The 16606-nt window shown below is 48.8% G+C and overlaps 1 protein-coding gene across 11 annotated transcripts in view; it reads left to right on the top strand.

Moving 5' to 3' along the window:
• The window catches only part of MYLK (myosin light chain kinase), a 267073-nt gene that overhangs the window by 161610 nt on the left and 88857 nt on the right, over positions 1-16606 (top strand). For 10 of the 11 annotated variants that reach the window (XR_003432841.1, XM_027106666.1, XM_027106636.1 and 7 more), the window contains 2 exons: positions 687-839; positions 15766-15903. Coding sequence is in view for 10 of the 11 variants with exons in the window: in XM_027106666.1 (XP_026962467.1) it covers positions 687-839; positions 15766-15903 (291 nt within the window). In the remaining variant the exon portion in view is untranslated. The remainder of the gene's footprint in view (positions 1-686; positions 840-15765; positions 15904-16606) is intronic. The other variant, XM_027106695.1, reaches the window with a different exon arrangement.

Genomic DNA, 16606 nt, shown 5'->3' with positions numbered 1-16606 from the left:
CTATCTCCATGCAGGACTTTATGTGAGCTGAATAAAGGGCCCTCCATGCAAGGGACTCTTGGAAGAAAGGGCCAGAGTTGTTTTTTAGTTCCCTGTATTTATCTTTTCTGTGAATCCTAAAATGCATGTCATTGCAGTGTTAGGTTGAGGGCGCAGAATTGCTTCTGGTAAATATCTGCAATGGGAAATGGAATCATTGATTCTGGAGACATCTAAAAGGAGCCGGGAGCTTCCTGTGCAGTCTGGGTGAGGTCTGTTCTGCCTGAGGCTGGGCTATGGGCCAGATGACCCTGTCAGATTCTTTCCAGGCTCAGGACTCTGTGAAGTCTAGGATGTGGATTTGGGGACTATTTATTTAAACAGAATGCACAGGACTCTGTCCCTTTCCTGCTTGCATTCTAAGTGCTTCCAGAATCTGCCCCCCAAGTCCTACCAGCCCCGGCCTTGCTCCTGCACACACACAATCACTCCCTCTCCTTTACCTCCCTAGCACCTGCCTCTTTTTCCCCTCCTCGAACCTCTGTCCAGTTGGCTGGGGGTGGTCCCGCCACATCATTAGCCCTCAGTGGGGCTGAGCAGGTATGGGGAACATCGCCGTCATGACAACAGCTGCCCTGCTGAGGACAGGGCTCACACCCTGCCACTGGGTGCTCCCTGCCTGAGCCTTCCTGTGCTTCCCTCCACAGGGCAGCCCATCCAGTATGCTCACTCCACCTGCGAGGCTGGCGTGGCTGAGCTCCACATCCAGGATGCCCTCCCAGAGGACGAGGGCACCTACACCTGTCTGGCCGAGAACACCTTGGGGCAGGTGTCCTGCAGCGCCCGGGTCACTGTCCATGGTAGGAGCCCCTGGGCACCTCTCTGGAAGCAACTTTCCTGCCAACACATCTGCTTTGGAGAAAGGGCACCTCACCTAAAGGCAGGTGGAGGCGATGGCCTCCAGGAGCTCACAGTGACCAGGGTCTACCATGGGAGATGGACATGCAAGGCCAGTCCCCACCCCCTCACCCCACCAAGGCTGAGGGAAGATGCAGGGGAAAGAGGCAAAGACTCCCTTGGCTCAAGAAGCTTCCAGTCTGGTAGGCAGAAAACCGCACGCACTGAAAGACAAAGTATCCCTGGAGGACTTAGGCTCTCACAAATGACCCCTCACACCCTGGGGGACACTGGGAGACACCGGGTAACGAGTGCCAGTATTGAGGCTTCCAGAGGGCCACCGTTTGTCCCCCTTTTCCTTCTGCCCTTGCTCCTCCCCAGCGCCCCAGGCTTGCTCTTATACCTCACCAGCCTGGTGTCCAGTAATCTGATTATTACGGTTGTCCCCCATTGTTCAACACCAAGCGCTTAGTCCCAGGAAGTCCCTGGAGAGCCACAGACTCAAGACAGAGCTGTCTGGGCTGTGGTATCGGCAGGCATGGTGACAGTGCCAGGGAAGGACTTCCTGGGCCCCAGGTGTTCAGGTAAGCCTGACTCCCCAGCCCCAGCTGAGCCCGGGCCCCCAGCTCCCCCGGTGACTGGGGCCCGGGTGCTTGGAACAGATGCACTGTGCCCTGCTTTTCCAGCAGCCTAGCAGGAGACATGCCTCCCCGCTCTGTTCCCGCAGGGCTCGGCCTCCTGGGGAGAGTCTCCCTGTATGTGGGCAGCAGCAGCCCAGGGGTGGGGGGCAGTGCTCTTCCTATCTTACATAGAAGGGTCTGAGGGTCTCAAGAAATCAATGTCACTGCCTAAGCACCCCAAGGTCGTGAGCCACACTGGCCTTTTGAACCCAGATCACCAAAGCCACTGAAACTTCCTGCCCTTTTGCAGAGTGCAAGTCCCCTGGCCCCAGAGTGGGGCTGACCCTCGCCCCCGGGGCTGGCCACTGTCGCCCCTAGGGATAGAGGAGTGGCACTGGTGCCCTGACTTGGCTGTGGCCTGGCTGCAGAGGCTCTCTGCAGCCTCTCTGAGTTCTCTGCGATTCCTGTGAAGTGCCCGTGTGCACTGGCCAGCCAGCCGGAGACCGGCCCTGCTTCTTCCGAGGAGGCCCTCCCACTCGGCCTGGGGGCTGTCCTCCTTGCCCCCAGGTCTGTGGGAGGGGCAGGTCCTGGGTGGTTGCCCATCTGAGCATGTTTCAAAGCAGAAACAGAGAGGTCCCCGGCAAGAACTCTGCCAGAGCCACGTGGATCTGCTCTGAGAGCAGCCCTGTGTGAGCGAGGGCCCCCTCCCAGTGTGGGGATGGACTGGGCTGTGAAGGCCAAACAGAGGCTCAGCTACCATAAATGGTGAAGGAGGCTGAGACGTGGCCGAGCTCAGGCTGCCGTGCTGGGCTGCCTGCACAGGGTCGGGGCAGGCCGAGCCTGGCACCGTGACAGCCCTGGCTCTGCTCCCAGGGTCCCCAGGAGGCTGCGGCCCACATCCCGCACCAGCCTCAGCCGTGGAGTTTTTCTTTCTTTATCGGCCGCTTCTTTGGCTGCAGTCTCTGGGGCAGCTCAGGGGGAGGGAGACGACAGCAGTGGAGGCATTAGTCCCCTACTATGCCGACCACTGTCCGGGCCTCTCCCTCAGCTGCCCAGGCCTCCTGGCCTTTTTCTCCCATCCGTGTGGCCCCAGACCACGGCTGGGGCGTGGCTTTGGAGCACCTGCCCAGGTGTGAGTCCTGAGCACGGCTTGCTAGCCCTGCCGCTGGGCTGCTGTTTCCTCTCCGGGCCTCACCTTCCTCTTCTGTGTGATGGGGACACTGAGAGTCACCCCAAGTACTGTGAGGATTACATTAACAAACACACTAATGATCTCCAAACATGGGACATGCTCAGTAAGTGGGTGCCTTTATGATTGTCCAACGGAGTCCCGACCTTTAAACAGATGAACTCCCTTCAAAATGCAAGTCTGAGGAGCGGTCTTACCAAAGGATCAACTTTGCCACACTGGGTGGTTGTTTTTCTGTCTGTCTGTCTGGTCGTTTGGTTTTGGTAAAGGGAAGAGAGAATCAGAATCAGAGAAGGGAAGTGTAGGGCCACACACTAAAGCCATAGCCTGAGCATCCGTTCTGGGGGCTCTGGCCACAAGAGGGCGCCATTCGGCAAAGGCTCTCCCTCCCCTGGTCTGGTTTCCAGGGAGGAGCAGGTTCCCGGGGAACTTTTGCTGGAGGAGAGCTCAGCAGATACTTTGTTGAAGGCCAGACATGGGTGCTCTTTCTCACCTCTTTAACCTTTCGCCAAGGTTTTGCAATCATCCAGAGATTGCTGGCTCAGCAATTTCTGGCAATCGCTCTGATGTGATTTCTGCAGCCTCTTTTCCCTGCTTTCTCTGCCTTCTCTCCTCTGTAACCTCTTCCTCCCGAAATCTAACTCCCTCCCACAAATGTCACTTCCTCTGGGGTGAGTTCTCTTACCAGCTGTACCTCCCTTATGGTTGTGCTAACTTATCAGCAGGTCTCTACTGAGCACCTCCTTGGTGCCAGGCATCGTTCTGGGGAAGCGGCCATGAACAAGAGACAGGTTCTGTCTTCCTGCCGGTTACATTCTGATGGAGAGATGGGCAATCATCCACACCTGGCTTAATCCGATACCAACAAGTGCTATTACGAAAACGAGAATAGAGAGGGGGGTGGAAGGGATCCTTTCTTAGTTAGGTGCTGGAGGAAACCTCTTGGGGAAGGTGACTTTTGAGCAGAGACTTCATGAACTGGAAAAAGAGTGCTCCAGGCAGGCGGCACAGCAAGTGCAAAGGCCCTGAGTTGGGAATCAAGTCAGCCTATTTAAGAGACAGTGAGTCTGGAGCAAAGGGAGTGGGGGGCCCAGTGGTAGAGACTGGGTTCAGAGAGAGGCAGGGCATGTGTTCAGTGAATGAATGAAAGAGCAATGGCGGTGGGTGAGTCTGCCCGGTAGTGCAGGGGGTGTTCCCTCCACCTCCTCACATGTCCGGGGTCTCAGGGTTCATGGGAGTGCTCAGCAAACCCACACGCTAGCTCTCAAAAGCCCCCCAACAAATACTCCTGCTTTCCTCCTCCCACACTAGGAAAAATGTCCCTAGTAGTTAACCAGGCCGTGAAAGTCTTCCCTCCTGACCCAGATGGAGCCTAAAGGATGATTAATCTAAATTCCTGCAGAAGCCAGGAAGATCTGAAGGGGAGTGAATATTTCCGTGTATTTGCACTGAGTCATCGGTGTGGAGGCTTCCTTAGGCTAGAATATTTTAATTTATCTCCCCCTGGAGTATCTTTGTCGAGGCTAAAATTCTTAAGTGACTGGATTTATTAACCTGCTAATAGTGCCCATTTAGACAGTGTCTCAGCCTAATGGTTTGTTTATTTAAGTGAAGACCTGCTGGGCTCTTAAAGGTACCTAAGGACATAAAATGCGGGTAAGTTAAAAAAAAATTTAAAAACCTGATTTCTAAAATAAAAAATGAAACTTAATAAAGCATATTGATTAGAGTATTTGTTTCGATAAAGAGCCTCTAATGAAAGCAACAGGCACCAGGGAAGTCAGCCATTCACTAGGCAGTGAAAGCATCCGTAGAAGCCCAGCTGGTTTTCAGATTAGTGACAAGCTCACTGTGGGGCAGCTTTGAGTACTGACAGCCTCCTGCCATTAATTGGAGGATACTGGCAGGCACTTTGGACGTTGTATAATCTTTCCCTCTATGAGTTTAAAAACACTGAAAACATTAAAAAAAAAATTTTGAGATAACCCTTTTTTTGTTAATTTTTATTCGAGTACTGTATAGTTGATTTACAATATTATGTTAGCTTCTGCTGTATAGCAAAGTGAATCAGTTATACATATACATATATCTACTCTTTTTTAGATTCTGTTCCCATATAGGTCATTGTAGAGTATTAAGTAGAGTTCCCTGTGCTATACAGTAGGTCCTTATTAGTTATTTAGTTTATATATAGTAGTGTGTACATGTCAATCCCAATCTCCCAATTTATCCCTCCTCCCCCCCTTTCCCCCTTGGTAACCATAAGTTTGTTTTCTACATCTGTGACTCTGTTTCTGTTTTGTAAATAGGTTCATTTTTACCATTTTTTAAGATTCCACATAGATTGAAAACATTTTTAATACTTACGTCAGCTAAAGAGAAACTTATTGAGGGGAAAGGATATACATCAGTTTTACCTTGTCGTTTTTGTTTGTTTTTTAAGAACTTTAGTCCGCCTACAATATGTGTCCAAAGTCTTCTAAATTCTATGAAGGCCAGCAAATCAATGTTAAATTATTTTATAACCAATATTTTAGTTTTATACAAGTTAATACAACGGAACTGGTGTTGTGCGCCATGGGGGCCCTTCTTGTCGCAGAAGGGCTTCTGAGTATGTGTTTGTTTCCGTGTCATGGGTCTGGAGCCTTATTTTACTAATTGGACAATTAGAGCTACATCGTGGTCTACCTCTACAGCCATCGCAGGTCATCTCTAGCATTCATTTGCCCAGAGCTCTTGGTCAGGAATGCCATCCAGAATTACAGCTTTGCGTTCCTAATGGCAAAATGTGATGTGTGCTTTGACAGTGTGGTGGCGAGTATGGTTCCCAGACATGCCTCGGGAGGGAACGTCAGCTGGCTTGGATGGTTTACCTTTACATTTAGAGTCTGATTATAACTTCTAAGGCAGTAAGAAGGCTATGGTTGCAATGATTCCTGCCTCCCATCTGGCAACCCTATCATTACTGGTCAGAGATCCTTTGGGGGATGTCATACGTCATTGTTTCCTTTCATTCTTTTTCTTGCCGCTTCTTCCCATTTGCTTTTTAGGTTCTGGAGAAATCAATGGGGAGAAGAAAAGCCAAAAGAGAGAGCAAGGCTATGGGGGGAAGGATCTCTTTTTATGCCCACTGAAGTAGACCTTTTGCTGATGCTCTAAGTAGGTTTATTTGGTTAAGAGACAGACTTTTGTTGGAAGAGAGCTCGCATCCGTCCCCGGGGAGGGATTTGCACCGTGCAGAAATGCTCTGCAGATGGGGAGTGGCTGGGTGAAGGTAAGCTTCCTTGATGAGCCCTCCAGAGTCAACAGTCCTGGAACTTAGGGAAAGGAGGAAGCTAGACCATGATCCCTGGACCTTGCTGGATTTTGAGCACCAAATAAAGAAGAAGGGAGAATTGTGCTTCCAGAACTGCCTTTTGTTGGTAATTTACTTAATTTCCACAGTATAACAGGGTTTGGAGTGAATCGGATTTGCTGTTGGAATGGTATTTTGCATTTTATGACTAAGCAAAATATCTCAGGTTCAAAGCTTAAGGAAAATCTTCAGCAGATTGGAGATAAATGCAATCATTTCCCCTCCCCCTAACTATGCATCTTCAAAAGGTCCACGTGGCTGCACACCTGAGAGGAGTGGGGGATGCTAGGAAGTAGGGGAGGGCCCTTCCATGTCCACCTTTATTTGGTGACAACCTGTGGGTCCAGGGACGCTGGTGTCAGAGCAGGGAAGATGCTGAGAGACGGGGCCTGAGGCTCTGACAGCAGGACTTAGTAAAAGCTGTGACAGGCAGTGGTCCCTCCCCAGGTGAGAAGCCCTGGGGAGTGATGCCAAAACTCTTGGCTCTCTGTGCATCAATGCCAAGCGGAAATATGGAGACAGAGATTCGGAGGAAAAGAAATAGAGAAACTTTATTTGTTGCCAGGCAAAGAGTAGGCTAGCACCTCAAGAACTGTGCCCCCACCCCCACCCCCGGGAATCAGAAGAGGTCTTATAGGTGGAGCTCACAGTCTGGGGTAGGTGATAAGGATCAAAGTAATGAAGGTCTTGCATTTTTCTTCTTGCATTATTTCAAAACAGTCACAGCTGGTGTCAGGCAGCCTGGTAATTGCCTGCGGCAGCTCAGTCTGTTGTGTCTGAGTTACTGGCCCACACCTTTCTGAAATGCAGAATGCTACAAGGGGTGATTTGCTACAAGAGAGTTCAGGGAGTATAAACACCAGGTGCAGGATGTAATTCACACAGGATCAGAGAGTGTTAGGGGCAGGATGTAATTCACAGGGAATTAGGGCCTGATAGGTGCAGGATGTAATTCCCATAATGTCAGAGGCCTTAGAGGTTAGCTTTGTGAAGGACAAATCTAGTTACAGACACTACAGATTAGCAACAGTTAAAGTAAAACTAGGATCGATTAATTCTTTCAGGTCAGTTTATGTTTCTTCTCTCACCTGTTCACTGTTCCCTTTATTTTCCTTGTTATCAAGAGAGGAAGAACCTCATTTCTATTTTTGTTACAACATGGCAAGGACCCAGGGACTTGTACACCGTTTCAGGAGCTCTTAAGATGGTAGGGTATTCTGTCTCTTTCATATATGTGTCATCTGTTTAAACACTTGAAAGGTAACATTCTATAATTTTTTGTTTTAATCTGACACAAGTTTTGAGTGAGCTGGGAGCCTGCTAAGGGCCATTTTCAAGGCAAACTACTCAATGTGTGTGCAAATTCAGGTCCATAACCATGGGGGTGCTCTAGAGAGCAGCGTGTGGGCTGGTACAAGTTGACAGGTGGAGAAAACTTCCAAGAGAAAATTTCTAAGGAGAAATTCAGAATTGTTTTTCTTGCTAAACCCGTAGAGCTGAAGGACCCAGAAGGGAAGAACAGGAGAATGACTGCAGTACAGAGGGAGACGCTGCCATCACACCAGCACTGGGACAAAGGCTGTAGGGGCTTCTTAATTTCAAGCCCAAGAGAAGCCAAAGCCCTCACTCGTGTCTCCGGGTTTGAGGAGCAGGGTTATACCAGTTACTGTATGCGAATTCATGAGAAAGGTAACAAATAGCACCTGTTGTATGGGTACTGAACTTCCTCTAAATAAGAGCTTTTCAAAATCTAGTATTGGGTTAATACCAGTTCCCATAAGTGTTGAAACAAGACCACGATCAATTAGCTTTTCTAATGAGGAACATTGTTTTGATAGACAAAATCTAATCAGTTAGAAAAGCTGGTGGGTTTTATTTAATTCCCATAACAACTCCACTTTCCACTTTTGAATTAACTCTGCTTTACAGATGAAGAAAATCGATGCTCAGAGGTCAAGTCACAATAACCTAGCTAATAGGCAGCAGCTCTAGGCCTCCAGCTGCCTCAGCCCATCCGCTTTCTACTTTGCTGCTCTGGGACCCTGAGAAATCATTTGTTTGATACTTTTGCTTCCCCAGAGCAAGAATTTTATGTTTAAGTTCATGACTAGGAACTGTCTTCAAAAACAGTTTCTGATGAGTCAAAACAGAGCAAACACAGCCAAGGAGGGAAAATTCGGAGGGTCTGTAGGGTCAGAAAGCAATGCTCCCCCCACATCTCTCTCCTTCCTTTTCCCTCAGTCCCTCTTCCATGTCCCTTCTTTCTCCCGCCCTCTCTTCTCTCCTCTCGCTCCTCTTTCCCTTTCTTAAGTCTTGCTACAGCTTAGTCTATGTGGCATCATTTTTACTTGTCAATAAACTGCTTATAAGCATTCTTTTTTTTTTAGTTTATTTATTTTTGGCTACGTTGGGTCTTCATTGCTGTGCACGGGCTCTCTCTAGTTGCGGCGAGCAGAGGCTACTCTTCGTTGCAGTGCGGGGACTTCTTGCGGTGGCTTCTCTTGTTGCGGAGCACGGGCTCTAGGCGCACGGGCTTCAGTAGCTGTGGCATGTGGGCTCTAGAGCGCAGGCTCAGTAGTTGTGGTGCATGGGCTTAGTTGCTCCGCGGCATGTGGGATCTTCCTGGACCGGGGCTCGAACCCATGTCCCCTGCATTGGCAGACAGTTCTTAACCACTGCACCACCAGGGAAGTCCCAGCATTCTTAATCTTAGTTCTTGTCTTTCCCACTGGAGGACAGGCCAGGTCCTTTTCCTTTCTCTCAAAATGGAACAGAGCCCCCAGTACCTGGCTGCTCAGTTCAACAGCAGAGTTAAGTCAGTGAGTGAGTGGAGAGCCACTGCCCAATTGACCAAGTACCAGAGCAACAGATAAGTCCACTTCGGATCTTTAGTCCTAGGCCAGTAAATCGAGGAGGCTTGGCCCATCCTTTATTCCAGAAAGAAGGGCCCCTCTGGGGTTGGTCTCAGCAAAGCAGAGGAAGCACAGGTGTGGGGAAGCCCTGGGGTCTATCTAGTCTGGCCCCATTTGAGCTGGGTAGCAAGTCTGTCATAGGGTCCCAGGGATTCCTCCCTTGCTATTGGTGTGCCACGGCCAGTGCCTGCCTTCTCCAAATGAAGGAGGCTCAGGTTCCCTGAGGCTCCATGGCCACTGGGGGCCTCTCACCTCAGACCCTGGCCCGCCTTCCCCACCTCAAACCAGGACTGTGCCAGGTGACATCTAAAGCACAACCCTAGAAGAGACATCTCTAGGAGAATCGGCGACTCTGGGCATGAGCGCAGTGACAGAAAGCTCCCAGTGGAATCTAGGCAACTGGGCTTTGTCCTCAGGACAGGAAGGGAAGCATCCAGACCAGGACTCCGTTGGCCATGTCAGCTCTTAGGACAGACCAGCTTCCTTCTCTGAAGGAAGTATATAAAATCAAGGCATGAACATGACTTGATAAATTAAGTAGACTTAATTTCAGTACTATAATAAGAGGGACCAATTCAAATTCTCACAATTTGTTTCATACCCACAAAGACCACTTCCAGGGCATTTACGATCTCTCAAAACTGATCCGTTTTGTGCAAGTAAACCATGTTTCTTTTAAAAAGACTCGTGCACTTGCCCAGGCTCAAGGATATTAAAACCTAGCACATAAAGCCCATTACTAGAGGTAGAAATACAGGCAATATACTCTTACGTCAGCAACCATCAATTACAGTTAAGAATTTTTCTGTAACAACCAAATGGATAATCAAATATTGCAACAACTCAAGTATTACTGAGCAAAGTGCATTTCTACAGTATTCAGTGTTGCTCTTCAGTTTTCTAACTTAAAACAGCCTATGATAACTGGCAGCAAAGAAGGTCTTTGCAATAGACTGCCTCTGCTTGAGAACTTATGATGTAATATTGCATGCTGCATTTAATATACTATCTAAACATTAAAGATACTCCTAAAATATTTGTTGGTAGACTACGATTAAGACATTACACTACAAAAAAACCTTATGCAGAAGGAAATCCTAACTGACATGCTTCTGCTTTAAATATTGTGAAAACTTTACAGCGGGATGAATTTTCACAGTGGTTAGGTCAAATGCAGTTACATCATAGCCACAGTATGTTTTCCACAATTTAAGGCTTTGGCTGGTTCTTTTATAATCAGCTTCTTCTGATTCTTCTTCATCAGCAGTTTCTAGCCAGGTTAGCCACTGATTCACCTGGAACAAAGCCTTGCCTTTCCCTGGAAACTCTTGGGTTCTATCTTCTTTCCACGCCAAGAAAGCTTCTTCTTCAGTAATCTCCGTGTCATAGAAGTGAACAAAAAAGAGGAGTAACATGCCTTTCAGGAAGTTGCTATCGTAGCAGTGCACCTGAAGAGCATAGAGGGCACTAACTCGTAGATCAACGTGATCATGAAGGAATTTCTACATTACTGGCTTGAAGGAAAGAAGCAGTTGTTTTTCAGAAGGAGCAGAGGAAGAATCTGTTTCATCACTGGGTGGGTTTACTTCACTAGAAATGTACTATGGGAAGCTAGTCATTAAGATGTGCACAGATCCTTTCTCTACATGAAGTTTGGGAGAGATGTTATCTTTAATCCACTTATATATGGTTTGAGGGGATGGAGTCAACTTTATTGGCTTTAACAGTTCCTTCTCCAATTTGAGCCTCAGCTCTTTCTGCTGTAAAGTGAGGGCACAGTCTTCCCTACTTCAGGGGGTGTTGAGGATAAACTGAGAGCTGCAGACATCCTTTAGAATCCTTTAGAATGGTGAGGTGCTGAACTTTGTAAGGAATTATTATAATGTTATCTCAATGGAAGCTGAGACCTTTCAGTTCTCTGCCTGATTACATGTGAATGTCCAGATTTGGGAGACTTTTCTCATCGTAGTTATTGTCAGGTTGAGTTTGCTCAACCAAAAACAGTCAGTTGGGTTAGGAAAGGCACAAAACATTTATTCCTGTACTTATCATGTGTCAGATATTCTTGTAGCTGTTTTATGGGTGTTATTCCTTTGAATCATCTGAAAACCCTGCAGTATTTGTCATGCATTATACTGAGGATGTGTGCATTACCTTATCACTGTTGCATGATTGTCGGTAACAGATGATAACTGTAGTATTCTTATCAGTTTAGAGGAGAGAACACTGAGGCTTAGGATAGGGAACTTGCTTCAGATCACGCAGCGCAGGCTGTGAGTTCACAGCACCTGTCTCCATCTGTCTCTTCTTGTTTTATCTAAGTCCACACAAGAGTGAGCATAAACTGGTACGTGGTCCGTCAGCCACAGATGAGCGAGAAGAAGTTGTGTGTGGCTTTGGAATTAAATGACATACACACGCCTTGCCCTTTTCCCCGGCTTTCCCTGCCCTGCGTTAGCCTTCTGCCTTGTCAAGGATCAAGAATGGGGGTCAGCATAGGACATTTGCCCTCATGGGGAGTTCAGCATGGGCATCACGGGAGGTGGCTGGCTCCCTTGGAAGAGACAACCTCCAGAACACCTTGGCCTTGCAGTCAGGAGACCTGGGGTGAGCTCTAGGTCTGCCTGTCACAGGCTCTGGGACCTTGGGCAACTCCCTTCACCTGAGCACGTCCTGGCCTCACTACCAGTAAAGTGGGGCAGTGGGGTTAGGACTGGGGTTTCAGCATTCAAGTTAGGGATGCTTCTCTCAGGTCGCCTAGAGGAAGCTGCTTGTCTCAAAACTGACATCCTTGTTGGCTCCTGAACCCCAGCGCAGAGTGTAATTGTAGGGGGTTGGTTTTCTCACTCTGTGAAGATTCTGGGGAGGTTGAATGCTGGGGATGACTCAGCCACCCACGAGCCCGATTCACCGTAGCTCTGGTCCCATGGGACCCTGAACGGCAGGTCTGAGAATAGGTTCATTCTGCACATTTCCTCCCAGTCACTTCCCTCTTCTCTCCTTCTTACAGTGGGGCTTTGGGGAGGCAAGAAAGGGTCAGAGGCGATGGGTGACATTGGAACTAAATGCCTGCCAGGGGCAGTTCCCACAGATTCAGGCACTCTCTCTCATCTCTCTCTGAGGGAGTGCCGTGAAATTTTGTTCTCAAATTGCTTTAGATTTACTTCAGATGTATCCATGATATTTTTAAGCAACACATTTGTATTCCTAACAGTATTTCCCTTAGGTTACATCAAAATGAGTCTGTAATCCTGGGGTGAGGGTCCAGGCTCTGTTTGTTCTTCTTTCGCTGATAAACCCACCAGCTAATTGCGCCCAAGCGGGTAGGTGTGAGTCAGCTCTCGTGCCAGCCTCTCACACCTGCGACTATTGATGTTGGATGGCCGGACAAAGTATTTTCACAGATTATCTCTTTCAAACCCCCAGGTCCTGTGATGATACTATTATTACCCTAAATACAGATGAAGAAGTCGAGCTTCCGAGAGAGACAGTGACTTGCCCAAGACCAGGACCCGGCTTCAGATCCTACATTTCAGTGGCTTTCAGAGAACCAGTGAGCTGCCACCTGGGAGTCAGTGCCCAGGCCACCCTCTCAGGACAGGGAGCTATAGATAGGCATTTAGTCCCCACTGGGCGAGACCCGTAGGGTGGCCTGGTTTTGCCAAAGCCCCAGGCCAGAAAACTGGGCAGTAGGAAGACCCAGGAGACGGTGGGGGTCAAAGAGGAGCTGCACTGGCTTGAAGGAAAGGGAGCTGGAGTTTTTGATGTTTCCACAGCACCTAGGAATAAGAGCCCATCTGCAGGGAGCTCTGCGAAGCTGGGGACTCTGGCTGAGACAGCGGAGAGGCGGGAACAGGGAGGGCCCTGGACAGGCAAAAACATTTTGTCCTCGAGCCTTCTCAGTCTGTGCAAGACAGGAAATTCCTCAACTCTCCTGAGGCAGCCTGCTTCCCTGGCTACTGCCACTCAGTCAGAGAAAGGAGATCTCTGCATTTCCAATGTTGGGCCCCCGGAGCCCACTCCCAGGGCCTTCTGCCAAGGCCAAGGCTGCCAGGCTGCCCCCTGTCAAAGGCAGTGATGCCAGGGGCTGGGGCAGGATGGCTCTGAGAGCCCATCCTCTGGTCATGGGCCCTGTCTTCCCTTGCACTCTGGCTCCACGCCCTTCACACGGCACATGCCTTAGGGAAAATTGTCCTCCTACCTACCTGGTCTTCCCAGCCTCTCTCTCTCGCCTCATTCCCAGAAGCCATGCTGGGTGTGCTCTGCAGTGCACCATATTTTGTTTTCAGTGCCAGCAGATAAAAATCTAGTGGCCAGTTTGGAGTTAGGCCTTTCCCAGGTATGGAAAGCACCCTGGAAATGTGTCCTCATGGCTTCAGGCTTCCAGGAGAAGGTCTGGTATGTGTGGCTCTGTGCTAAAAAGAACTCAAAATACCACAGTCCCTCTTCCCCCAAACTTAGAGTTTAACTTAGAGATACCATAGCCTTCTTGGTCCCTACCCCTGCCCCCCTCCCCCAAAGACAAAAATAAGAAGGCTAACAAAGAGTTATTGAAGGTCAAAGCCACCTGGCTCACAGGACGAAGGGCAGGATCAGAGACGGGGCAGCTGGGAGTTTGCCCTGCACGAGGGCCATCCTGTGTGGGAAACAGACACCAGCCCAACCTAACCTTACGGCTCCTTCCCCTGTGCGGCTCACACGAGGCAGGTCAGAGCCCGGCGCAGGGAGGATTCTAAGAATAATGGAAAGCCTGTTTGTTAACCGATCTCCCCAGCGAATGGAGTGGGAGTGAGTAGGCCAGCCCCGAACCCAGAGAGCTGTTCTAGTTTTCGTCTTTGTCTAGCCCGTGCACTCCTTCCCCCTCCCAGAGAGAGATTCCGCCACCCCCCCCTCCCCGTTTTGGTTGTACAACAAACTGCATATATTTATGGTGTTTAATTTGAAGCCTTCACCCATGAAACCTTCACCACAATTTTAAAAAATGAACATCTCCATCATCCCCAAATGCTTCCTTGTTTCCCTTTACAATCCCTCCCCAGAACGCCTGCCCCAAGCAACCTTTCTGTCGCTATATTTTGCATTTTCTAGAATTTTATGTCAATGGAATCATCCATTAGGTACTCTTCCTTCGCCTGGCTTCTTTCGTGCAGTGTAATTTTTGTGAGATTTGTCCCTGTCGTAGTGTCTCTCATTAGTGCCGAGTAGTATTCCATTGTACGGGTATATCATAATTTGTTTATTCATTCACTTGTTGATGGAATATTTGAGTTGTTTCCGGTTTGGGGCCGTTAGGAATAAAACCGCTATGAATGTTTGTGTGCAACTCAAAAATGTATGGATACGTGCTTTCATTTCTCTTGTGTAAATACCCAGGAGTAGAATGAATGGCTCACATGCTAAATGTATGTTTAACTTTTTAAGAAACTGCCAAACTGTTTTTTTTTTTTTTTTTGCAGTACGCGGGCCTCTCACTGTTGTGGCCTCTCCCGTTGTGGAGCACAGGCTCCAGACGCGCAGGCTCAGCGGCCGTGGCTCATGGGCCCAGCCGCTCCGCGGCATGTGGGATCTTCCCGGACTGGGGCACGAACCCGTGTCCCCTGCATCGGCAGGCGGACTCTCAACCACTGCGCCACCAGGGAAGCCTGCCAAACTGCTTTTAAAAGGCTCTGTACTATTTTACACTCGCACCAGCAGTGTAGGAGAGTTCTAGTTGCCCCACATCCTTGCCAGACCCCAGTACTTAGGTTGATCCGTCTTTAATTTTAGTCATTCTAATTATGTAGCATCTTTGCCTTTCCTGAGGTGCTTAAAATCTCAGGAGATGGTAAAGGAGCACCATGCAGTCATAGAAAACAATGAGGAAGCTCTCCAGTTCTGTTCTATGAGAAACATCAAGATATAGAGTCAGCCCTCATGGGCTCTGCATCTGCGGATTCAACTAACCGCATATCAAAAATATTCGAGAAAAAAAATTTCAGAAAGTTTCAAAACGGGAAACTTGAATTTGCTGCACTGGCCACTCTTTACATAGCATTTACATCGTATTAGGTATTATAAGTAATCTGGAGATGATTTAAAGTATACAGGAGGGTTTTAGGTTTTATGCATTTTATATAAGGGACTGGAGCATCTGCAGGTTTTGGTATCTGCAAGGGGTCCTGGTACCAGTACCCTGCAGATACTGAAGGATAGCTGTATTGTTAGATGAAGAAGCAAGATGCCAGTCATTGTGTATAGTGTGCTATCATTTTTTTTTAAGAGAAGAAAAATTAAAAAGTATACCTATATGCTATTGTGTGTTATACACATGGACCATCTTTGGCAAGGTGAACAAGGAACTGAAAATAGGTTGCCGCTGGGGAGAGACATTTGGCTAGAGGACAGGGGTAGAAGGGAGATTGTACACATACCCTTTGTACCTTTTGAATTTTATGCTATATGAATGTATCACTTATTCAAAAGAGTAAATACAATTTAAGGGGGAAAAAAGTCTCATAAGGTGCCAAGTTTTGGCTCCCCCACTCCCAGCCTCCATCCCCTGGAAGTGCTCCTGGGGAGCCAGAGCCTAGGTTGGACATGGCCCTACAGAGGCCTCATCCTTTCCTGCTGTGAGGCAAGAGCACTGTCGTACCACAGGGAAATGGGCACGCCTTGTTCCTAGGCATCTCCAGGGCCTCCCGAGCTCCTTATCTGGCAGCGGTCAGTTTCTGGTGGGAACCTGAGCCCCAACACATTCATGTGCTGAGTGCTCATTTCGTCTGTGTCTGCGGAATGAATGAGTGACTGTTCACCCCACATTCTTTTGCCACGCAGAAAAGAAGAGTGACGAGAAGAGTGAGTACCTCCTGCCCACGGCCTCCAGCAAGCCCGTCGCACCTCTCTTCCTGCAAGGCCTCTCTGATCTCAGAGTCATGGACGGGAGCCAGGTCACCATGACAGTCCAGGTGTCAGGTCTGTCCCTGCATCTCTGTCCCCGGGGTATACGTGAAAACGGGCATGGTTGCAACATGGGCTTTGCTTCCCGACATCCCGCTCAGATCACTGTCTACCAGAAAGGCAGCCTAGGACTGTCAGTCAGTGGGCCCAAAGAAGTGGAGCCTCTTGGTCCCTCTCTTCTGCCTTCTCTGGGCTGGATTTTCTGGATTCGAGGTTAAGTGGTCCAGGGAAGAAGATGGCCATGCTAGAGAGGTGAGGGATTAACTGAGAACATAGTATGGCCAATGTAGCTGGAAGATTGTGAACACAGGTCCAAAACCAGATGATGTGAGAACTTTCTAACCCTTGGAAGGTAAGTCTCAGTTGCTCTATTCAAATGTTAAGGTGAGAAGATAGAACAGGGGTCCTTCTCAAATGGGTGGGGTGACACGAGTGTGGGATGAACAGCCCAGTGAGAGATTTTACTGTTTTTGCTAGAAGCCGGCAAGCGAAGCCTGCGGAATATCCTGGGACAGACTTACTGACGCAGGCTCATGCTGGCCTCTGATCAGTCCCGCGACAGCCTGGAGGTCCTTTCTGGTTTTTCAGTTCCTTTTGAGTTGCAGAAGCGATAAAGATGAGTTGGGAGAGAACCCATGGGCTCACCCTTTTAGGGATTCTAGGATGAACTCCCTGCTCCCGAAGGCTGAAGGCAGTCCCGGGACAATGCAGGCAGAGG

This window comes from Aethalodelphis obliquidens, unplaced genomic scaffold (assembly GCF_003676395.1).
Source record: "Aethalodelphis obliquidens isolate GAN/ISIS:26980383/991018 unplaced genomic scaffold, ASM367639v1 scaffold1, whole genome shotgun sequence".
Taxonomy (NCBI): Eukaryota; Metazoa; Chordata; class Mammalia; order Artiodactyla; family Delphinidae; genus Aethalodelphis; species Aethalodelphis obliquidens.
The sequence above is the reverse complement of the archived record's forward strand: the minus strand, read 5'-3'. Positions and strand labels throughout refer to the sequence as shown.